The sequence below is a fragment of the Pipra filicauda genome, unplaced genomic scaffold (assembly GCF_003945595.2).
Source record: "Pipra filicauda isolate LSUMZ 115617 unplaced genomic scaffold, ASM394559v2 scaffold301_size890592_pilon, whole genome shotgun sequence".
NCBI lineage: Eukaryota > Metazoa > Chordata > Aves > Passeriformes > Pipridae > Pipra > Pipra filicauda.
This window is the reverse complement of record NW_024104423.1, coordinates 470420-496047: the sequence shown is the minus strand read 5'-3', so window position 1 is coordinate 496047 and position 25628 is coordinate 470420. Positions and strand designations below refer to the sequence as shown.

The 25628-nt window shown below is 40.7% G+C and overlaps 1 protein-coding gene across 7 annotated transcripts in view; it reads left to right on the top strand.

Moving 5' to 3' along the window:
• Nucleotides 1–25628, top strand: part of DLGAP1 (DLG associated protein 1) — a 416743-nt gene that overhangs the window by 383151 nt on the left and 7964 nt on the right. For all 7 annotated transcript variants that reach the window (XM_039383293.1, XM_039383295.1, XM_039383297.1 and 4 more), the window contains 4 exons: nt 4005–4378; nt 7691–7782; nt 15020–15438; nt 24667–24758. In XM_039383293.1, coding sequence (XP_039239227.1) covers nt 4005–4378; nt 7691–7782; nt 15020–15438; nt 24667–24758 — 977 coding nt within the window. The remainder of the gene's footprint in view (nt 1–4004; nt 4379–7690; nt 7783–15019; nt 15439–24666; nt 24759–25628) is intronic.

The window sequence follows — 25628 nt, the reverse complement described above, 5'->3', positions numbered from 1 at the left end:
GCCTTGGGGTTCTCCTGAGCACCCATTCACTGAGTTAAAAATTTGTGTTTGCATGCTGTTCCCAAGGGCTCATCTCCCCTAGTAAGCATGTTTAAACAACTGAAGTGCCCTTACAATGAAACATTCAAATTCAAGCCTTTATTATTATGCAATCTGGGATTTTTTTTTATCATTAGACTTCCTTCTGAACTGGGTGGTTGACACTCCCTGTTCCAAATTCCTGTCCCATGAGCTAGTTGTTTGGAAATACTGGCTAGGAGAAGAAACACGGTGGCTCTTCTCTTTTTCTTTTTTTTTTTAATCTGGAGAACATGGTTTTTTTCACTAGGTATTTTGGATTAAACTGTAACCCAAAGGCAGTCTGCAGAAATAGGATAAAGATCAAAAGGAAATGGAAAGCATAACTTGGTGGATTGATGCAGCTGGAAACAGTGGGCCTGATTCAAGGTGCTTTGGGAATCTGAGGATTCTTGTGCATGACTTAACTAGTTTCTGCATTAAACCTTGCATATACCCTAGGAGAGGAATGCGTACCTGCTCCAGCAGCATGTGCACTCTGGAAAATAATGAGAATAGCTAGTCTATACTGTGTCAAAATGAGGGTTCATATACACTTTGACTATCCAGATAAAGGTATTTCTGAGTAACTGCATGTCTAAACAATTTTAATGCATCACGAGACTACTTTGACTTGACTCTCCAGTCAGATCAGTTTTCGTTCAGAACTTCACTCCTTGATCTATGTCCAAGAACATATTTATTGGGGAATTTATACAGCCCTTTAAATTCACTTCCTTATGTGAATTAAACTAACTTCCATGTGCAAAACCCTTTGAAAGTTCCCTGTGTGATATGAGGATTTCTCCTACTTTTTCATGTGCCCTGTGATCCTGTAGTATTCGCCCTTGGAATCTGTCTCTACTGCAAGAAAGCTGGATAGATGAGTTTCCCCTCTTTGCCCGCAGGGACAGAATGCCACATGTGCTCTTGCTGTACCATCTGAATGCTTAAGCTCTCTTGGTCGGACAAGGAGAATGCCAGGGGTTTGTCAGTTTTCTGGGGGAGTACTCATTTCATTTTTCAAGCAGCTTAGCATTTAAAATACCGTAGCCACTTGAGCAGCCGCAGATCCTTTAGGTGGCCGTGTCACAAGTTGCCAGGTACTTGAAAGCACACGGAGAAAGAAAAAGTGGTGCACCAAATCCATTTCATTGTTGTGCTTCAGCCATTCAGAGGGCTCAGACAGCTCCGACGTTTAGAGTGCAGCTGCCTCCAACAGCGGCAGCGGCCCCAACATTGTTTTGTTGTCGTTTCTCCAGAGGAGCGGCAGGAGCTTACATCATTTCCAGTAATGAAGTGCCTGGGGTTCTTTTATGACTTGCACACTCTGCTTCTCTGGAGCTGTACAGTATGTGCTGCGTGACTCCAGGAAACTGAGGATTTGTTTTGACTTGTTAAGAGAACGTTGTGCTATTTCTCTTTACAATTTCACCATATGACTTGTCAATTCTCTCCCCCTCTTAAGAATAACTTCAGATTTAATTAGCTGAGTGCAAACATCTTTCATTGCAGTGTGGATTAGACTCCTCATTGAGTACATTTACCAACAAAACGAAAGACGTCTTAATCAGGTGACTCTGTATTTGTACTGCTGCGTCCAGAGAGCATTGTAGCTGTCAATACACAGTTGCTATTGACTCCTTTTCTAGTGGGGGATGCCCAGTGATGTGGGAACCAGTCTTGTTGTTTTTGATGCTCTCTTTCCTACCTAAGAGCCCTTTTCAAGTGTGTTTCATTATCATTTCCCTTTCTGCTATGTAGGAAAAATTATGCTCATGTGCCTTGCTGGGATGTCTTGAAGGTGCTGGCATGTCCCCAGAAGTTCCCCAGTGACCTTGCCTAGCATATTTTAAATGGTGCAATTTATACTTTGCTGAATTGCAAAGTAGCATTGCGCACAAACCTCTATTAGACAAGTTTTGCACCAGCTTCCCAAAGAGTTACTTGGATATATGCATATATATGTGCTTTGAATTCCTCAGTGCTGAATTTCAGTTTGTATTTCCACCACTCAGAGAACATTCTTCAGACCATGAACCACCCGGGTTGTTTCTGGGATATCATGACCCAAGCAGCAGCCTCCATAATTCTCCATGAGTCCCGGAGTACATACTTGTGCTGCAGCAAATGCAGCTGATTTACCTGAATGTACAGTCACAGCAAATGCTTTTTGGCAGCGTCAAAAACAATGAAGAATGGAACAACATGCATGATCTCTTTTGCAAAACTATCATCATGCTTTCTGTTAGTTCCAGATACTGGTCTTGTCATAAGCACTTTATAAAACACCTTTAACCCCTATTAACTATTCACTTCCCCGGAGTTAAAATTTAGCACATCCATTTTTAGCCATTTCTTCTCTCAGGGATGCTGTGGTTTCTGTTTGATTCTTCAGAAGTGAATCATAGTTTCAAAACCCTCACTACCTGAAACACTCTTTTTCCATTAGCGTTCAACATGTTTAACATGGGTTCAGACACGTTATCAGAAACTTATACTAGAGTCCTTTAAAAAAAATCTCGTGTGATTTCATGCCCTGGAAACACCTTTTACACTATAAGTATTCCTACAGCAATGGGGCGATATGAGGCATATGGATCTGAGCTAGTCAAATTAATGCCATAATGGCTTCTGGCTCGACAAGCAGATACAGTGCAAAGAGAGAGCAGAACAGCTGTAGTAGAGTTACCTTTTATGTGGGTGGCATAGACGTCTGCCAATTAAAATGATCTGATGAATCATTTCTAGCCATATGATTACTGTTAATAAGAATTTATGTTAACATGTTTGTGTCTGAACTTTGCACAGGTTCATGCCTGCATTTATTTTCTTAAAAAATAGAGCATATCATGGTTGTTTTTTTGTTCTTAATGGGCTTTCTTTCCTCACTTGAAAGCATTCCAGGACTTCAGTAATGCAGAGCTGCCAACTAACCCTTAAAAGACGATGTTTTTATCTCTGTGTAGTGCTTTCTGCATGTAATTCTGTGTACACAGAACAATAATTTTTAACCTGAGAACTTCAAGCTAAGCTTCTAAATCCATATAGCAGCTCTTAGAAAGAAAGCATGGCCTTCAAAATATGAAGAGTTCTCATAAAGTTTTATTAAAGCCTTTTTAGTTGCAAACATTTATATTTATACTTTTCTTTAAGTAGGCCCAATGACTGACAGGTTTTAACTGTTGACTTCATTACACTAATTCCCTATGTGTAAAAACAAGCGAATTTTTTTTTCTAGAACTGATGTTATATTTATGATGAGAAATTAAGCATGGCAAAATGTTCTTTTAAATATGTCCTCCGCAGCTTACAAATCATTTCAAAGTATTTGAGAAGTCTGTGCAACAAGTGAGACATTTTATAGAAAGAAATACACAAGTCCAAGCATGGTGAGTGTTAACAAACTTTGATAGGATGATTTGGGAATCTCTCTCTGATCAGAAAAATGTAGTTAAAATTCTGCAAAAGCTTGGTAAGTGTAACAGGACAGGGTGGAGAGACAAAAATAATTGCAGTAAAATTGCTTGAAGTACAGTTTAGTTAGGATAGGTGGTTGGAGATTTATCCTTGTGAATCTTGTTTGGGAGCCATGAGCAGAACAAACATTTTGGTGGGAGGACTTGTTCCCATGGTACTTAAAGCAGTTAGGAGAAAATATACTGAGGAAAATAATGCTAAAAAGACCAAGGAGGAACTTGGCAAATAGGTACTTTCTTTCTCTATTTTCTCTACAGGCAATTCTGCTACTCATGTTAGGAGGAATAGAAGACACTGATAGGCAGGGCATTTCCATGGCACTTAGATTGGAGTTTTTGGGGGCTCTTTGGCTCTCAGACTCCTCCTCATCTCTGCTCTGTCCATGCTTACTGATGCATTGATATCATATTTGCATCCATTTTCCCTGCAGCATCAATAAATCAAGAACTCTCATATGTTTTTTCTAGTGTCATCCTGCATTACCACCTATAAGAAGACACCGCCTCCAGTCCCACCAAGAACTACCACCAAACCATTTATTTCCATCACAGCCCAGAGCAGCACAGAGTCTGCCCAAGATGCATATATGGATGGGCATGGGCAGAGGGGAGATATCATCAGTCAGTCTGGACTTAGCAACTCCACAGAAAGCTTGGATAGTATGAAGGCGCTGACAGCTGCTATCGAAGCTGCCAATGCACAGATCCATGGCCCTGCAAGTCAACATGTAGGGAACAACACTGCCACAGTCACCACCACCACAACCATTGCCACTGTTGCAGTAGAAGATAGGAAGAAGGACCACTTCAAGAAAAACAGATGCTTATCTATTGGAATACAGGTACAGTACATGGCATGGATAATCTGCCTGCCATTGTTTTGGACTTCTACATCTGTTTTACTGCTCATTATACAATGTTTTGTGTATTTTTCTACTTGTCCTGACAGGTACCTATGTAGAAATTGCATCAACATAATCATTCTGCGTGGTACTAATGATGTTTTCTTAATTTATCATAAAAACATCAGATGCAAGGATTTGTTTAAGTCTTCTTGCTGCTTGTTATTCAGCTCTGTTAAATTATACACATGAGCACTAATCTATGAATCATAACACAGCGGGGGTCAGAAAGGCATGAATTAAATCACTGAAAGGGAATGTGTAAAACAATGATTTACATTACACTATCACCCAAAAAATATTTTCGTCCAGCCTCACTGAATTAATTGTTGCTGCTTATTCATGCATTTCATAATGACTGGTAGCCACTTGAATGAGGCAGCATTGTTCCTATCTCAGCCTCAAGAGCAGAAGATAAGTTCCTTCTGATTTGCCCTTGTTAAAGAAAATTACATTTTCTTACCTCTAGTGGAAACAAACAAGAAAAATAACCCCGCCAAAGTTCATTCCTGTTTACAGAAAGGAGAAGAGCAAATAAACTAGACCAACGTAATCTGCTTTCTTAATTAATCTTTCCTATACATCCCCCTTCCCCCCCACAAAAAAAGTGTTCATAGGACTCCTGAGTATCTGCTTGCAGGATTAACTTTTGCAACAAAGTGCTTGAACTTAAAATCAACTGAGAATCAACACAGGTTTTGATGAGAGATGAATCCCAAGCAAATAGAATAGCAATCGACAGTTTATCAGCCTTCACAAGAAGCCATGATGGTTTTTTTCTTGAAGAAGGTGGTTGTAAGCACAGCATTATGTGCCTGGACAGGCTTATCTGATTAGCAAAGCCTAAGAATTTGCTGTGAAATCTCTGTATCAGCCTGATGAGATAGATGAGAGGCCTTCTGTTGAAGTATGCCATTCCAGGGGCAGCTCCTGGAGAAGCTATGACTTTTCTCTTATTTCTTCTTGGAAGAGGAATAATTACTATCGCCTGTGGGTTCAGTTCACTGCCTTTGTTGTAGACCTTTTCTGCTTCACAGCTGTTTGTTTTGGATATATTCTGAAAGAAGGGCTGATGTTCAGTGTTAAAACACAGGAGCAAGGTCCAGGTGGAACAGGGATAGAGGAAAGCTCTTCTATTACTTATTCACATTCCCAGCCAAGACAAAGGTGCCATTTTATTATTGTAATCCCTTGCTTTACCAAGCAAAGAAACAAAGACTCCTTAGCAGAGAAACACCCTGAAAAATAATGGGTACAAGGAAGTAATCTCCATGTTTGCAGAAGCCAAAAGGAACAACGGTAATGTGAATCACGGTTCTTGAGAGACCGTCTCCCCGCTGTCTCTTCTTAAGGTAGTGTTGCAAGTAACAAATGCTGCTTCTGAAAGGTATAGAGGCCTCAGTTTCCTAAGATCTGAGGAAAACAGAGCTCCAAAACATGTTCAAGCCTTCAAAAATCTACCTCTTAAACTTTTAAGTTTACAGGTGACCAATATAATCATATGAAACAATCATTAAAGCTTTCTGGGGATTGTAAATGAATGTCTGCCAGGATAGGTTTTGTGTACAAACCAATGGAGATCCCTAAAGCTGTGGTTACATGAAGCAAAACCTTCAGCAGCAATACAGCCTTATAAGTTTCCTGCCTGTGTACAGTGCCATCCTCACAGTTGTGGCCATCAATGAAATTTTTAGAGTCAGACAGGCTTCACAAATAAAAGAAAACTACTTCACTATGCTGTCTCATCCATTTTGCATCATCATTGCACAAGCAATCATGCTGGTACAGCTGAAGGGGTAGTGTGGGAGTAGAAATACCATAAGATAGCTGTTGATGCCAGAAATAACTTCTCTTACAAACAACTGCCCTAAAGTAGGTAAGTACACTTTCAGTCCTCTGACTGGCAGTATAGAGTCAGTTTCTCTCCACTGACTGTAAAGGGAGCCTAATTCAGGCTTAGTCTGAAGTCAGACCAAGTACACACTTTAATTATAGTTTGATCCATCTCTGTAGAGCAGGTCAAGCTGCATTAGCCAGAGGCATATTCTTAGTTTGTTTCCTCCTCTAGCAAATAAACTTAATGTGCACTTATGATGAACCTCCATGAGTGTCCTCTGCACCCCTCAGTCGCTCCAAGGACATCGCAAGCCTTTGCTGTAAATCTGTTTAGCAAACAAGCACAGTTAACAAAGAAAAACCCTTCCATCAAAAAGTTGCTTCACTCTGTCAGTTATGGGATTTAAGGTGTAGTTATCTCCCCAGAGGCCTCCTATCAGGTAAGTACCTCACTTCAGAGAACAGCTTCTGTAACTCCTGTCCCTCATTGAGCACTTTTCCTGCATAGGCTGTTCAAGTGGCTCTCAAGAAGCAGCTTACTTAGTGATGGAACAGCCACTAACTACAGCTGGAGATTTTGTACACCCGTGGTCAGCGTGGATCCACAGATCACTTCATGACACTGCTGTGGCCCAAAGATTCTATTTGCTGGAAATCTTTTTCTTTTATAACTAACGGTGTTATACATAGCATTGGGAATTAACAACTACACTGACTGGACCCAAAAATTTTGTGATTTTACTCAAAGACACATCTGTGGGTAAATTTTAGCTTTATACCATTGGTATAAATCTGCTTATGGAGATGGACATGTGGTAGAAAGTGCCTCCCTGTGCTCCTGGGGACACCTGTTTGCATGATGAAGGAGTAAAGAAAATGCACCTAAGAGTCATATCTGCTTTCTTTAAATCTTGTCTGTACAGGGTGTCTCCTTAGTGTGAGAATTACAGTTGTATGAAGTGAGGGAAAAGGGGAGGAAAGACCTCTGCTCTGATTCAAGGCACTAACATTTAAACAAAATAAATACATAATTTTGACATGAGTTCACATATGCCTGCACATACAGACTAGAAGGTAAAATCAGACATGGTGGAGCACAGTAACTGAAGTTACAGCTGCTCAGAGATGTGCTCTGACAAATGTGAGCATCCAGCCTCCATAAAATACTGAATAAACTCCATCTGCATATTGCAAGCTGAATGTTGACTTACCAGAAATAACAGGAATTATGAACATTCACTAATAACATCAGAAATGAGCACACCACAGACAAGCTATCTGACTAGATGAAGGAACTCACGATACAAGCTCTATGTGCAGACACTCATAGTTGTGCTCCATAGAAACTGCAAGTAGCTGGGTGATATCTCTGCTAAAATACATTATAATTAGCTGCTGTGTTCTGGTTTTTTTGAGGTTGATGGTGCTGAAGAATCCACCACACCAGGTGAAAATAAAGCAACCAGTAAGTTCCAGTCCATAGGAGTTCAAGTAGAGGAGGAGAAGTGGTGAGTAAAAGTTAATACTGTTTTTCTAAAGTAAATAATTATGACACAACTAATTTTTAAGAGCCCTAGTTCCTCTGACCCCATGACGACATAAGCCTGCTTCCTGGATGAATTGTTAGATCACCCAGCTGAAAAGCTGAGTCTTATAAATGTTGTAGCTCTTATTTCTCAGAGGGGATTTTTCAGGACCAGTGAGAGAACTGGAAGAGAAGTGCCACATACACTTGTAATAAGCTTTTTTTCCTCAGGAAATCTACCTAAACAGTGGACAGTGTTCCAGCTGGGGTATTAGTCTTGAGATGGCTGCAGCAGCATGGAAATTATGCAGAAAAGTTTACCTTGTTTTTCAGCAGAATAATATCAGCCACGTGTAGCAGTGCAGTGGCAGAGCCAAACTGATTGCTTTTACTCAGGTATCTCTCCCAGACATCTCTGCATTACAATTGCTCCCTTGCAAAAAAAATGTTGAGATTGCAAAGCAAGCCTGCAAAACTCGGTTCTCTCTCCAGTGTGCAGTATACCACGAATCAGTAAACAAATATGGTCTGAGAAAAATTTTAAAAAGAAAAAAAAAACAGAACAGTTGTCACAGAAGCACAAAGAGCTTTCTGATGACAAATTGCAGTTACATTGCAGGGCAGCATAACTGGACATAGCACTTTCCAGTCACATAAGGTTTTTGAGTGCTTGACCACAACTGCAGATTTTAATTCCTGCCAAAAACTGGACTCAGGGGCTGAAGAAAAGCCAGGCTCTCCCCTTGCCTCTGAATGTGCAGGCCTGCCCAGTGTTGCTGTGGCTCTAAGCACCCACCCAAGTCTTTGCATGCTTTTTGCAACCCACTTGGGCATGGTGAAACTTTTCAATCCTGGAGCCATTTTCTTGATAACTCTCTGTACCATGATGTGTCGTAGGAAAAGCCTCGGTGGTCAATGAGGAAAGAGTCACCCTTGAAATCTCTTCAGAGAAAATCTGGGTGGAGCAAATATGAGCTGACAAAATTAGGGCCCTCTCTCTCCTCAGCCTCGCAACTGCAGGAGCAAGTGGAGATGTCCTTTTTTTGCACTGTTTTTTTCCTACATCTGCTAAAAATACTCAAAAATAACACATTATCTACACCATTTTCAATTCAACTATATCTTCCTGTCAAGTATCAGAGTATTTTCTTGTGGTTTTAAAAGGCTAAAGTGATTTCAGCAAAAAGAAATGTGATTTTGCAATGACCCTGCTAGGCTGTTACCAAGTTCCTCATTAACCTGCTAAAACATCTCTTGCTTTAGACATTTCTTTATGTTAGACCTTAGCCCTATTTACCCACAACTCTTCCAGCTAGATAAATGAGCACACTAGAATAGATGCTGAAGGACCATTTCACTTCAGCCAGAGCACAAAGGAAATAACTACCCCAAAAGCCCAACCCTCCCCTTCCCCGCAAAGAAAGAAAGAAATGGCTGTTTGTAAATACCTTACTTCCAAAGTCCTCTCTCTACTGCAGTTTTTATTGCTCCAGAGAAAAACGTTAAGATTTGCCTGTGAGAGTCTGCCCTAAGAAAGCAATATTTCTGCATTACTTTCTGGCAGCTGTGTTTGGGGGTTTCCTTGCTGATAAAGTTGAGCTTGCTGCTGTTTGGAGCAGACAGGCAAGAAGCAATCTATCATGGACTTTCAGAAATGAACCGGCTGATAAAGGACAGCCCCTAATCCTTAGAAAATGAGTGCACTCAAGACACAAAGGGCTTATCATCACAGTTGGGCACTTATATTCTTTTTTTTCCCAAACACAGCAGGGCACAATATATTGATTATCTGTTGCAGGAATAGAATTGTAAATACAGTGCATTCTTCACTGCCCCCGCACCAAAACATCTGCAAAGCCTAAAAAAGCCCTTTTGAGTTGAATCTTTGAGAAATTAATGTTTTTAAAAATATTCCAGTCTTCAGAAATGTTAAATAAGTATAAAATGAGAAGAATGACAATGCAGAAGGGATAAATACAGTAAATTGATCATGTTTCCTTGCCAGTCTATTAAGTGCACTGTTACAAAATAAGAAAGCTCTTTGTCTAATGCACCAAAAGCTTACCACACTTTCAATCCTCTTCTTTGCTTCCTGCTTTTTCCTCCCCCTTTCCCTCACCTCAGACAACTGTCATTCTTACACTAAGGAGTCTTACCTCCTCATGTCCTTTTAAATATTCCTGCTTCTCTGCTTGGACCAAATAAGCAAAAGGTTTTACCTCCATTTCTTGATCTAAGTAACGCAAAAACAGAGCATGTTCAGAGGACAGCTCTCTCTCTTCAATATTCCATCTCGACTCAGACCTTTCATTGGCCCTTCACTCTCTGTAACCTGGGCTTCCTGCCAAGACAAATGCCTCAGTCCGCCTACCCTTCTTGTACTGCTCAAAGGAAAAGCATGCCTACTGCTACCTGACCACATTACAACTGGATCAATCGCTGCTATTCATCTTATCATCAGTTCTTTATGCTGCCTGGTCTCAATAATCTTTTTCATGCCCATTCCCTAACTGCAGCTCTGTGATTTCTAGCATTTATAGAGTACCCCTGTCAAGTCCTTCTCTTGGGAAAAAAATTGGTATGCAGTTCTTTTCACCTCGTGATCGTCCTGCTGTTACTGTCTTATCTCTCACCTGATCTTCACCATGATGCTGACAAAACCCTAACCAAAATATTCCTCCCCTTTCCTTGCATGACCTACCCCTTCCAGGGCAATTTTGAAATGTGTATCTAATGAAGCTGATCAGTGGAATCTCAGGGCACTTCCATTTCTGTCCATTTGTGTTTGTCCTTTCTCTCTACCTGTGACTTCTTGACCTCAAAGGACCACCTTCAATTTCTCACTTACAGAAGATAATTGAATTGTTAGAAATCAACCAGTTAGAAGTCAACCAGTTCTAATGACCCAGAGAAAAAGAAGTAATATATTCTGCATGCATCCTTCTTAAACAAGGGGCTCTCAGTCCCATAGATCTATAATCACTTTTAGTCTCTCTTGCATTTTACCTTGTCTGCCACTATATCTCCTCCCATTACATTCTCATCCCCAAAATTGCCTTGCTCATTGGTCTAGATGTACCATCAGCTGGTAATTGTACTTGATTTGCCATCATAAGTATTTTTGAATACTGAAACAATAGTAGTTTCTGCAGTAAGAACACTGCTGTAGGGAATGGGGTTGGAGCAGGAATATTGTTCTGGCCATTAGAAGACATGGTACCATATCTGCTAATTCCTTCTGCAGTTTGTTTTGTTCTGCTGACAGCAGCTGGAACCTTAGCAGAGAAGCCCACAGCTGAGAAGAGTACAGTCAATGGGTAAAGTAAGGCAGACTGAATTTAATGTAAGTGCCTCTGAGATTCACCATGCATCACTTGGTCTGAAACGTGCATCTTTTCTGGGGGTTTGGATTTAGTCTTTTTTTTAGGACTGAAATAAGTTCTCTAAGTTGAATTGTAAACGTTTTGCAAAAGAAAGCAAAAGAAGACGTAGAAGCTGAGACTTGAATGCTAACAAGTGACCGTGTTGTTGTTGTTCAAAACACATCATTCTGTTGTTCTCCGTACTGGTTTATCCAGTCTGAGGTTTCATGGCTTTCTGCACCTTAGGCCAGATACCTGCTGCAGTTCTCTGAAGCTGTAATTATTACATCTTGTGCCTGCAGGGCACACCTGAGTACAAAAGGGCCAAACCTGAAAGCAAAGGAAGCAGCAAACCGTGTTTTTAACAATTGCCAGCAACTTACGACAACTTTTTTTTTTGTAGACTTGTGAATGTTTTATATAGTAGAATTAGTGAAAACTTAGGCATTAGCTTCAGCAGCATTCCTATAGTAGGAAGCTTTAACTGAGTGCCAATAAAAAAAGGCTCATGTGGGACACAGACAGTATTTTGCAAGTGTGAAACATCCTGAAAATGAGTGAGGAAGCTGTGTCAGAGGCTAAAATTACCAACTATTAGGCATTTTGTATAGATGAGCTGGAGGCAGGCAGATAGTGGGTGCCTTCCTGCATTTCCATTTTATTCAACATACATTTCCTTGGACGTATTTTTTTTTTAATTTTGAACTCATGCTATATTCTATTGCCAAGTTGTTTTTCTTTTGAAGATAGGTTACATAATCCAGTGCCAAGAATCTGTCAAGCAAGCCTGTAGCATACTATTATATAGATAAAACAAAGGCAAAAAAAGTAGGTCACTCTATTTAATTTGTTAAGCAGAGTCCAGTTTTGGTGGTATTAGCTAATATTGAACACTCTTGAAAGACTTGAAATGTAGTGCCTCCAGCAAGACATCCTCCTGTCAAGTACACCTTGATGTTTTCACATTTGGGTTTTGCTGTACACTGAGAAGCCGGAGTGTTTACTGAAAATACAAATGGTCATCTGAAACAGAAGGCTATCAGAGTTTAGGACTCTGGGTAAAGCAGAAGGTGGCTGTGATGTGGAGATAGGGGAATGGAGAAGAGCGAGCCTGGATTAAGGCGTTTGCTTTTCTCTCCAGTGCTTCGGAAGGTGTGGAACACTACACTTGGATCTCAGTGAACCCTGACTAAATGCCTTAAAAGAAATCCTGTGTGAGCATGTGCCTGTGTTGTGTTTTTGTGTTGTGTGTGTGTTTGCATGCACACAATTCAGTGCAGATAAGGGATTTGTCAGGTTGGTGGCCAGATTAAAGCAATTTCTAAAACCAATAGCATAGATTGGACCAATAGATTGTCACTGTAATGTCAGCCTAGAGCTAGTGTCTTTCTAGCCACTAATAGCTGTATAAAAAAACCAAGCTTTTCTCTGCCAGGGGCTAGTAGCAAATACTTAGGAAAAGTGTAAAGGAGTGTCTGTAAAGTATAAAGTGTGTATTAAACACTACTTTTCCCAGTAGGCATTCCCAAATTAGTATTCTGTTGTTCAGGGACTTCCTATGCCTGATATGACATCTGTGTAATGGCTCTTCCTGGATCTATCTCCTGTGAATTTGATCAGATTCTCTTTGAACCTATTTTTACCTTTGGTTTTCCCAGGATTCTGTGACAATTTAATTACATATTGTGTGAAGAAGTACTTCCTTTCACTAGATGTAGATCTTTAGACCTCTAAGCCTTGCAGCTTGCTGTTTTCCTCCCCACAGTTATTGCACTCTGAGAAATAGTGAAACATCACCTGGTCAGGATTTCACAGGTCTCTCATAGTCTTCTTCAGCCATCTAAACATTTTCTCCTATGGAAATCATACCATCTCTTCAATGATCCTTGTCTTCTCTTCCTAACTTTTTCTGCTATATCAGTCCCTAGAAAAATGCTTTTCTCTGCTTGCCAAAGGATAAATACTACCAAGCTGAAAATGCTCACTCCATACTTTTCAGTTTGCTGGTGCATATTGTGCACAACTACAGTGGCATAACCATGTCTTTTTCATCGTTTAACAATACCTGTTTCAAAAGAATCATAAGCAGCAGGCACTATGATAAAATGCTTGAATTCTAGGCCATTATAAAACGAAATATGTATACAATTTATTAGTAAAATTTTCCAGGGATCTGTGTGGCTGAGAAGTTAATTTGAGCTTTCTTCTGCAGAGGAATTGGCTTTTTTTCTTTTAATTGGATAACCTTTCTCAACTCCTGTTTTGCTTTGCTTTCCTCCTCTGAAAGCCCCAGATCAACAGCCACTAATTTCCTCTATCAGCAGGACCTATTATGGTCCTCCTCGAAGTCTGCTGCACTCCTCTTGAACAATCTGGATGCACCAGGTATACAGGACATTAAATTCTCCCTCATTATCCTTCCATCTCCTCCCTCCCCAAATGCAAACTAAATATACTTGATGAAATTTTTCTGTCAGTTGTACTTGTCTAATTAGCTATTGCTCTTCAGTGGAAGGTGGAATATAAATGAAAGGGAGTGAAATCATGCCCAGTCTCCATCTCCACCATCTCTTCAGCATTTTCATTGCTGTTTGACCTCAAATTAAAATAAAACTGGCAAGGGCAAAGCAGCCAAAACATCACAGGGAAATGGGTCCTAAAACTAGTTTCAAGTGCAGATGTGAGATTGTGAACAAATTAGCTGCATAAGTGCACAGGCATCCTGAGTGAGTAAGAAGAAGCAGTAGGAATCTGTCCTTATTCAGTTCAAAACTGTGTTAATTCTGAAGCCTAAATATTACTAATATAAGAAACATCTATGTTAACTACTTTACGGTTCTACCTTCTTTTTCATCATGGGGTGAGACAGGTGTCTCCCACCACAATTTGCTGCTCCCTCTACCACCCCCTGCAACAGCATTAAGTATCTCTCACTCTTTACACTTCCCTCTGTTCCTCCTCTGTCAGTCTCTTCACCTCAGATGCCTTGGACTGCAGAAATTGGAGTGCTGTTTATATAAAGAAAACCCATCCAAAAACCCAAATCCCCAAACCTCCTCTCTCCTCTGTTTTTGCCTTTACACTCAGGGTTTGTTCTCTGCCTTCAGAAGGTCCAACACAGGGAAACTATGCAAGGTGAAAGGAACCTACCTACAGGGTAGCAGCCACCACAATGAGGGTAACATAGACAGAGGCAGCATGCTAGCTTTGGTAAATAGAGAAGACCATTTTGAAACTGTATGTAAAAAACCAAAATATCTCAGTGCTGGTAGTGGGCACTAAAATTGTAAGAGATGGCAGGCACTTAATTATGAAGAAGCAATAAAAATACTTATCTGAGTTAAAAACACTTTTTTTTTTAATAAATGGAATGTATAATTTTATTTAGATAGTAGACTCATTGCTATTACTCTCTTATCACTCTCATATGTATGATTTTTAAATGTGACTTGTGAGTTTGGATGTGTAACTTCAAAGAGGTGTGAGTTTTAAAAATTGGAAGATAAACCACTTCTGAAAATTGGGCCCCTTTAACTTTTCATTAATCAGTAACCTAAAATCCTGAGCTACTGACAGTGTTAGCTGCCTCTTGAGCTGTGCCTTTGTTAAACTGCACAACAATTAGAGGTACTTGCCTCAATTAACAGTGAGCTTGGGTGGGGAAAGAGAGATGCTTGTTTGTTTGCTTGCAATGAGAAAAAAAGTTTATGCTGATCATTTCAAGAAAAAACACCTGAGTGTAGCACTGTGAGGTGTGACTGCCAGTCTTAAGAAGAGTGGCAGAATCTGAATAATTCCTTCCTCACTGAGCTACCCAGAAAAAGCTTTCTAAACATGCTCTGTTTGTGCTCTCCAAAGCTTTCGCAGGTTTACTCGATCTAACAGTGTAACAACAGCCGTGCAAGCAGACCTGGATTTCCATGAGAACTTTGAAATAATCGACCCTCAAGAGGACAATACATGTTCTGGACAAATATCAAGACAATTTTCCCGAGATGCAAGCACCTCTACCGTTAGCATACAAGGGTCAGGAAACCATTACCATGCATGTGCAGTGGATGATGACTTTGAGACAGATTTTGATCCATCAATTTTACCTCCTCCTGACCCCTGGATTGACTCTATTACTGAAGATCCTCTGGAAGCTGTTCAAAGGTCAGTGTGCCCACGCGATGGCCACTGGTTTCTGAAGCTACTTCAGGCAGAGAGAGATCGTATGGAGGGTTGGTGCCAACAGATGGAGAGAGAAGAACGTGAAAACAACTTACCTGAGGACAGTAAGTAACTGCATACAATAATATTTCAACTGCAAAGTATTTAATAAAGGTCAAATTCACTCCAGTGAATTCTGTCTTGTGCCCTTTTTTATTTAGCTAATGAAACTTTGGTTGTGATTCTCAAAAGTACTGTATGTATGTATGTATGTAATAATCCTTATTAAAGCTGACAGGGAATGCAAATGCTCAGCACTTCTGAAACTCCAGTGGTATTAGCTTTTGGGATTGCATAGTTCAATGGATAATTAGGAGAGCGTGGTTAGGGATCCTGTAGTATTAGTGTTTCTTAAGTCTTCCATTTGAAATCACTTCTCATAACCTTAGAATATAATTTAACAGATTGTAGTTCCTTTTCATTAAATTCATATTTTAGTTGCCTTTTCAGATGGTGATTGACATCAGAGTATTTAAATGCTTGTCCCAACTGAAAGAGATTTCAGTTATGCTTTCAAGTTGTTCTCTGTCTTCCACTCTCCAGCCTCCCTTCATCTACCTTGCTGTTCTCATTTGACTTTGATTGTCCCGGTAAAACAAGCTCTTATGTGTGTCAAAAAACACACATCCAAAGTACATCTCAGTTGTCACTGCTGCCAGAAATTATTATTCCACCTGTAAGGTAATGGAAATGTCTAATAAGCCTTCATTACTAAGAAGGTTGAGGGTTGAGTAGCTCACGTCTTATTCATTCACTCCAGTTAGGGCAGAAGGTCTTAACATGTGCTTCGCTGTCCATATTTTTTTTCTCCCAGTAAAAATTTTTGCATTTAATTCCTTTACAAGGAGCAGTACTATTGCTAGCTGTCAAATTTTGGACATAGGTAAACCTGTGAGCTAAGGAGCATGCTCTCTGTGAATGAAACTTTTTCAAATTCTGGCAAGGAGCTTCTAGAGAAGCAGCTGCATGTAGAGAATTCAGTTTTTGTATAATTTAGGCACACCTAAGCATATTTTCCTGGATATACACGTAACACTTTTACGACCCCCAGATTAGCTCCTAGCAAAGCAAAGACTACTACTTCAGCTCCAGGACTGCTTCTTCAAAATTTCTAAACCCTTCTGTCAAGGAGACAGACATTTGAATTTGTCTGAGATGTGAAGCTTTTGATTTATGAAAGAAATTAACACTGGCAAAAAAAATTTACATTCTTAGAAATATATAAGCTACTTCTGCTGGAACTTTCTGTTCAACCCAATGAATGAAAAAGTTTGATCTAGATAGTGACTATTGTAAGCAATTAGAAATTGACTTTTAATGGCAAGTATGAGATAACCTTAAGATATGTAAAGGTTTCATATTTCTACAAAATTTCTGCTATATAATAGGCTAACAAGTTCTTCTGAAGGAAAAATATAGAAGGTTTGACCTTCAAAGCAAATTCACATTGCCCAAGTTTTAGAATATTTGAATCTCATTTTTAATTTACATCTTCAATACATTCAAAAATCTCTTTGAACACATATCAGAATAAAAGGGTTTCTGTTGTTACTATGCAAGAAATAAACCTCATGAACTATGAGATTCTTGAAACAGAAGTGTGAACACACAAGTAGGAAATACAAAATATTTAGAAGTCTAAGCCACAAAGCTCAATTGCTTTCTCTTTGCCACAACAACTTAGGCTGGATATAAGGAAAAGATTCTGTGATGAGGGTGGGGAGGCACTGGAACAGGTTGCCCAGAGAAGTTGTGGATGCCCCATTCCTGGAGGTGTTCGAGGCCATGTTGGTTGGGGCTTTGAGCAACCTGGTCTGGTGGAAGATGTCCCTGCTTATGGCAGTGGGGGCTGGAACTAGATGATCTTTAAAGGTCATCTCCGACCCAAACTATTCTGTCATTCTGTGAACTGATAATACTGGAAAAACCTTATAAATATTTTTTTTTGTGCACCAAAGTAGTTATTAATCTTGGGGAAAGGAACATGGGGTGAATTTTACCAGGCTGATAGATGCAGAACATCTATATCTGTGTACAGAATTTTCTCTCAATTTCTAGATGTCTTTGATATATGATAGTTTTAAAGGGTTCTTCTTTGAGCAGTCAGTGGGAGGAGCCAGTTATGGGGAAGATAGACTGTTTGGGCTGGCTATTCCCAATGCTTCCTTACAGGGCACATGGCATGTGTCCTGCAGATTACTCCTCCTCTTCGCTTCTCTGACCAGCACTTCTTGTGATTGCAGGAAATGGAAGGAGAAGAAGGGTCACCTGGGTTTTGTAGTCACTGTAGAAGCACTTATTTGGGTGGGGCACTGTCAGCTGCTCCAGCACGTGGCAGTTGCCTCCCACAGACGCTGCGTGGGGCTTTCTGCCGCGGCTCAGTGCTCCCCACTCTACCTGGTGCCAAGGAGAAACACATGGCCAGGGCCACTCTGCCCGTTCAGCAGTGCCAGAAACAAAAGCCTGGTTGTTACAAACCCTGTCCCGAAATAAGTCTTTTTCATACATCTATAAACTTTAAAGAGAGGGAGGAAAGGAGGAGAAGAGGTGTGTTTGCTTTGCTTTTCCTAGTGAAATATAACCAGAGCAGGGAATGCATCCTTTGTTTTCAACCTGACATCCCCAGCATGTGTTTGGCCAGATAACAAAATAACGAGAACGTGTGATGAGCGAGGTTTTCTCGATGCCATGGCAGCTGACAGAGGGCTCATCCCCCTGTTGCTCCACGTAAACCGATCCATGCTTCCTTCAGACAATGCAGGCCTTGTGCGGAACAGCTGTCTCAGGGAGACGGCTCGCTGCTGTTTGACAGTAGCTTGTATGTTACATAGATACGTTGGGTATTATCTAGCTGGGAATGAATCTACCAGATGGGATTGAATGTTTCTAGCTGGGAAATGGAGTCTGCTGCTCTGTATAAAAACAAGCTGTGGTTCAGTGGCTGCACGATGAAATGCCAATATAGAGAGAAATGTGGCTTCCCTTCTACCATGAATTATTTATTGTACAGTATATTCTGGTTTTATCTAAAATAATTTTCTGATAAAGCCTTGGCATGTGTGACAGGCAGATGAATACTACTCACAGTTTAAACTAGGATACTTGATATGGTTTCAGTTTATTTTGCTGCTACAGGGAAGTTGGCTACAAATTCTAGGGCTCTCATAAAAAAAAGAAAAAGATGTGTAGCATTTGAGGCTAAACACCTTGTGAGAGTTGATTGACACTTTGGACAGGCCTCAAGTGAAATCAACTGTTGACCTTTTTTTTGTTTTCTCCTCAGCCATCTGCTTGCTCCTCCTACCTCTCCCCTGCAAAATTTCAAATAGTCAGAGCCTCACCACTGTTGTTGGTGACTTTTGGCTCAGGCCCCTGTTGTAACCATTTATACACAAAATTAGCAGCAACAGACCTGGCTCCCTGCACAGCTCTGACTGCTTCTTTTCCCAGTAGTGGTGGGCACAAGAACATACTCCTATGGCCTCAGCCTGGCTTTTGATGGATTTTTTTGCTGTTGTTTGAATTTCACATGAGGCATTGACCTTCTTGGAAGAACGAGAGGGTTTCATTTTGCCACCCCCAAACCCTCCCTTGAGAAGTTTCTCTTCCACATGGGGTTGTACTGTGGCTGCAATCTGTAAGATAATCATCGGAAGTAAACTGTGGGCCAGATTCACCACAAGTCAGGTGTAATGTGGGTTTAGTGGTGAGGCAAACCAGGCCAATCAAGCAAGAATCAAAAGAGAAAAACAAGGCTCTGACAAGACATGCCATTATAACTCTCTTGCATGCATATGATAGTCCTCTGGGCTAGTTCATGAACAAAGGTTGACCTCAAATCTTCAGGAACCTCACTGCTTAGGATCAGAGCCCCTACAAATTCAGCCAGTTCTGGCAATTTATGCAGTGCTTACACACTATCTGCTGTTTTGGTTTGTTTTGTTAGTTTCAAAGGAAAGCTTAGGGAGTAAAGGCTAGACACAAGAGAAAAAAAGTTAGGGAAAAGGTACCTTTTTTTGTAATAGCTGTGCATGGCAAAAGGAAAGGAGACTGTGAGTTCACTCTCAGCCACGAGCAAGGAAAACCACTTGCCATTCCTCTGCAGAGCTTCCCCAAGCAATCTTGGCTCCTGACCTTCAGGAGCAAGGCAGCCTCATCCTGCAGTGGGCTGGGGAAGATGTGCAGGAGGACGATCACCAGCCTGACATGTGGCTGAGGCTTGCTGAAATCTCCCTGGCTACATGCCTTTGGCCATGTGCCCAACTCATCCTTTTCATGTTTTGGTTTTCTTTTCTCCGCCAAAGGGACTTCTCCATACACAGGGTTTCTCCAAGGAAAGTCAGCAAGGAGAGCCCTACTAGTGCCCAGAGGCCAGCAAGGCAAAAAGAGAAATCCACAAGCAAGGAAACAATCTATTTTGGGGAAAAAAAACATCGTGTGCTAATAAAAGCCAAGAAAGTCAAAGAACACATGGAAACTGCTTTAATCCAAATGAACAGCATTTGCTCATCTAGACAGCCCTATTAATTTCAGTGAGATCACTCCTATAAGTGTATATGACTCAAAGCAAGAACTGCTCCTTCCCTAGTTTGTTCCATTTGGCTGTTTTCTCCTTAATAGCTGAGCTTAAGACCTGAGCAGTAGCTTTAACTTTGAATTTCCTGGCTTTTGTCATGCTTGGCGTTATTTAAATGTAAGTCTGCCAACATGAATAGGCTAAAATGCTGGTCCATCCTGGCTTGGGAATGGATTGTGACAGCTCTATGGCAGAATTGCTTCATATGCATAGTGCCCAGCCAACATCTGAAACGCAAATGTCAGGCTGTGTCCCTGTAATTTCAGCCGTTGTTCCTGCCACTTGCTCCTGGGTGCAATGAGCAAGTCCCTGGTATTCTGTTCCCTAGCCTGGGCCCTGCCTATCAACCAGGTGTTTTCACATTAAGGGCTTTTTACAGTCACAGTCCTAAAATGCCTCTTTTGTCACTTGTTAGAACCTGAGGCTGTCAAAGTTGAAATGCAAATACATCAGTTGGTGTTTTAAGGTCAAAAAATGCTGCCCCTTCTCAAAACTCCCCTGGCTTCTATGTGATGACTTTTCACATGACTTCAGGTGGGTTTTGTTATTTTCTTATATTTTGTTATTCTTGTTACACACAGAGTCATCTTCCAAGGTAGAGCAGATGACAATAACCCCATATTTTGCTTGTTTCACAATTCCTTTTTTTGTTGTTTTATTTCTTTTCCTGTGAAGACACAGAGGGGGGAGATACATAGAGCTCTACAATTTTGGAGCAGGTCCTATGCAATTCTTAGACCCAAGCAAGAACTTACTGCTTGAACAGCACATAGTCCAAGTCTATTTTTAAGAATGTTTTAAAAGAACACGTTGGGGATTAGAGACACAAGGAAATTCACTGGCATGTGTCTATCCTAGAAAAACATTCTGCGACCTCTAGTTAAGAACAGTAATAGTGACAAGGCACTCCACAATAGCTGAATTCCATCCAAATAGCTATACTGAAGCAGTTCTTCCCGAATAGACATAATTGCCTATTTTTAAAAAATTGTCACATGAGAGAACGAGATTTACAAGGAAGAGAGGTAAAAGCAAGGAGGGAGAAAAAAAAAAAAAAAGAAAAATTCAAACTATAAAAACAAAACACTGCAGTACACACACTTCTCCCTCTGGGGAAGGAGTGACAACAAAGCATATGATGGATGTTAATAATGTTGCTTAATGCATTACTGGAAGGCATTCAGATCCGACAGTGCTGAGTGTGCTGTATAGTCCTGTATGGATTAGAAAGCAGACATGAATAACATTATATAGGTGTTTAAATCCATTATGATTGCATCTTGATGGGTCAGGATTTTTTGTTGCTTGGTTTTATACATTTTCTTTGTATCCTATTAGCTGAACACATCAACTTGAATGTTTATGTTTTCCCTCCTGTACCCTATCTCCCTAGCTGTTAAAAATTTCTCTAATTCTTTTCTGATGTGTTTTGAGTATTATCTTTGCAATTCTATGTATTTCTTGGTATTTGGCTTCAAACCTTGAAGGCTTTTCTTCTAAGGAAATATCAGTCTATTTTTACTTTTTGGTTTTTCACTACACCTTGGCCTTTCTCTTTGGCACTGGAGGTTTTGACTGAGTAAGCACTCTGCCTTGAAACACTAAAAGCAGCTTGGGTTTGAAAACAAAAATTAGGCTATTGATAAGGTTTTGTGCCTTCTGGAGCGATTCCTTTCAGCTTTTCGCATGCTTTGTTTTTTGGTTTCTTTTCCCCTCTGAGTTCCGTGACAGAGTTGGTTGTTGACGGGTTGCACATTAACAGACCCCTTGCTTTTGAGGGGCGAGGAATCAGTGACACTTGACTAGATACAGCCGCAGCTACAGCAGAAGTGGCAACAATAGAGAACAGCATCAGCATGCATCCCGCAGTCAGCTGGGATGATGGTTTTTAGGCAAATAGCCAGTCGCTAGGCAGCCAAGGACAAGGACTTCCTTTTCCCTCTGCTGGGATCTCTGAATATTAAGCTCTTCTTCCCTGAAAGAAAGAGGCACATTCCCATCCATCACCAACAAGTTGTATTTACATTTCTTCATGCTTGGGATGTGATTTCCAGCTCAGTTGGCACAGGTTTCCAGAAAGAGCCCACCTCATCCTCTTTATTTCTGTCCCAAGAAGTCAAGAGACCGTTTTTCTCCCCTTCTCAGATCTTAGGAAGCATCAGAGTGGCCAAGCTCCAGATGAGGCAGCTGTTCCCAAATATACTCAGTGGGAAGAGTTTTCATAACAATGGGAACCACATGAAAGCTCCTGGAGTAGCTCCTCCTACTATTGAAAAGTCCTTTCAGTTGAGTGGTTTGCATATTGGGTTGCATAAATGACTAGACACACCAAGGGGTCCATTTTCAGCACTGTGCGCATAGAATTAGACACGCAAGCCTTGCTAACAATAATGAGAGTTGTGTGCAAAACTCCCTGCGCAATATGCTGAAAATATTCTGCTTAGTGAATCTTCCAGCTCACGGCTATTTCCTGGCAGTGCTGAGCCGAGTTCTGGGAACAAAATGAAAGTCTGGGCTCTGTGTGTGTTCACAGAGCTCTCTCCTATAGTTTCTGAAAAAAATGTGAAAAGACTCTATTCCCTCCCCCTTCTTTTCCCCCCCTCTTTGTATGTCTGAAGTATAAATGAACTCCACATCCCACTTTTCCTTCAGCAGCCTTAAAAGTGAGCTTTAAAGCTGCTTGAGGAAAAGCCATTTGCCTTGAAGGAGCAGAACAGAGATTTCGTATTACTGTGTGTCTGGTTTCAGTTTATCATGAGTTTTTGTGCCAGTCTGCTTAGCATGTGGCTTCACAAGTGTATCCCTTGGAGAGGCCTTTCTCTTACCAAGCACTGCATGGTGGCATTCTGGTCACAAGCACTGCAGCCAGTCACAGGACCAATGAGACCCTAAAAATTTTGTTAGAAGGGGTTATAGCAAAGTCTTATGTATGTATGTATATATCTATTTATTTATTTATTTTTCACTCTGGTAAGTCAAACTACTTATCAGTATTTCCCCAGTGGAGCTCTGTTAATGCTGTGTTAGCTTTTATTCAAAAAGTGACCGTGCCCAAAGGATCGTGCAGAAGATGGTAGCTTAGTATCTCTTCTGGGCTCTGCTAAGAATGTACTCACCTTGAGCAGGCCACTTCATCTCTTTGTTTTTCCTATTCTTTCTTCACCTCTCTCATATATCCAGGCTGTAAATTTATCATGGAAAAGTTGCTGTGTTTATTTGAGGGCTGGGACAATGCAAATATCTCTGAGTATGAATGATAGTGAAAATTGTGACACAGTGGCTGCCATTCATGTTTCTCATTAAGGAAGTGGTAATTTTAAAAATTAATTTAAATTCATTTTTAAATCAGTCGTTAACCAGAAAATTGGGGATCATAAGTTGCTTAAGCCGAGAGGGAAAAGTAATGATGGAGCCAGATAAATCCATGATGCCAACCAGTTTATTTATAGGCAGAGAATAAACATAATTTTATTTTTCTTTTCCTGCGCATTGAAAGTCTCAAACAATCCAGTAGCTGCTTTCTTGCTCATAGTATCAATTTTCTTTCAATCAGCAGTCCCCAAATTCACACTCTCTTTTCTGGATTCACTGTCCTACTGCCAGCTGAGGCCATGTCTGTCTGTCTGCTGTGTTTCTTCATTCTTGCTTCTTTTTTCACATACACACACAGAGGTACACACATGTACACACAGGTACAGGTACACACACAGGTACAGGTACACACACACACACACACACACACACATTGAAACATGTACACACAGAGTCTCCCCCTGGACCAGAACTCAGCAAAGCCCCAGGGAACGTCTCTGAACGCACCAGTCCATGCCTCGGTTATGGGTAGCATATTCCCAGCTACTACCTCTTGAAGCAGTAAAAGCCCAATGTTTCAGTGAGGTTGAATGCAACCAAAACAGTATGACCCTCTGTTTTATTCAGAGGCATTTACTGTTGGCTGTCTTCTGGTTCACTTCAGTCCTTCACAGCACTCTGGTCAGTCTAAAGGGGCAGTAAGTACCCAGATGTCAGTACAAAGGAGTCCACAGACAGTGCAAGAGCTGGGCTAGGACTCCTTGACACCTCCCTCCAAGCCACTATCAAGGAGGAGAAGCCAGGGTGTGATTGCTCCCTTAAGTGTGATTGCCTGAATTCAAAGGCAGAAGCAGCCTCAGATTGTGCTCATGGAAAATACTTAGAAGGTCCAAATGAGATTAATTGGCATGCACTAAATGTTCCCTTTTTGGGGCTCTGATATAGCAACACTCAGCTATACCTGACAGTAAGGCCTGAGTTGCTAAGAGAGGTGTAGAAGCAAACAGGGTTTGAGAGCTGCATGTCCTTGTGTGGGGAGCTGGATTTATATTCAAACCTGAGCCTGGGTCATAGTGATGACGACTGGTGACATTTCTGGTGAGCTTTCTATAGCGGCTGCAAAAGCTCTTGATTAGCCACTGTCATTGCAACTGGATACAACTGGTCTCACTGGGGGAACGAGAGTAAGATGCAGCAACTTTTCACATATTTTTGCCTAGTGGAGATCTGGCCTTAGATTTGTCAGCTTCTCTCTAATCTGTGACTGAAAGATAAGATGCTTTTTGAAAGCCCGAACCGACTACTGTGCACCTTTCTCCTCTCTTTTTCTGTGCTTTTAGTTGCCTATAGCAAAGAAAGCTTACTGTGACTTACTTAAGGTGACTTACTTTTCTTTTTCTCTTAGTTCTAGGGAAAATTCGAACTGCAGTTGGCAGTGCCCAGCTTCTCATGGCCCAGAAATTTTACCAGTTCAGAGAACTTTGTGAAGAAAACCTGGTATGTAATTTTTCTACTACACATTGTTGTGTACCTTCTACTAACCCTGTGAATAATCCTATGTAAACTAGACTGATTTTTTGACTAACATGACAGTTTTTCCAGTGAGGGACTTGATATGAATTCAGGAATAACTCAAACTTGTCAGAGTCAGCATGAGTTTCACAATAGCTTGAGAGCCTTAAAATAATGACAGGCAAAAAACTTTGAGTGAACTGTCACCGTGGCTCTGCTACTGACTTCAGAGGAGCAAAGATCTGTCCGTTGACCCCCAAGTTCCTGGGCCCACAGATGGGGAAAAAGACCTTAAGGTCTTTCAGGGTGGATCAGAAATCTCCTGAGTGGGGCTTTCCCATGTGTTCATGGGAAACAAGCCCCGAACTAAAATCTGCTTTAGTGGACAAATGCAACAGAAACTGGCTCTGTCTGAATAAGACTTCCAATTCTTGATACAAAAATTGAAAAAGCATTCTGATTGCATATCTTCGTAAATAAAGTGCAACCTGCTAGCATCAAGCACTGAAAAACTAGGAATCCAAATGTAATCTCTGGTCTCCTTATGAATCTAAAATATATACTTCATTGTTTTCATTAATTGCTCCTTTGATGGTATAATTATCCTAATAAAATCCTTTGTCAGTGTGGCTGAAAAAAGCACAAATAGAAATTTCATAAGGCAAGCAACTGACTCTTTTGGGTTATTACTTCTGGAGAGGAAGAAAACTTAAAGGCAGAGTAAAACTTGAGCCACATAAAACATCATACAAGGTGCTACTACTAGTTTATTTATTTATTAATTAATAACAATATATCAATGTAATCTGATGAGGCCACAGCACCCATGAAATCTTGCTGACTCAGATTTGTGTA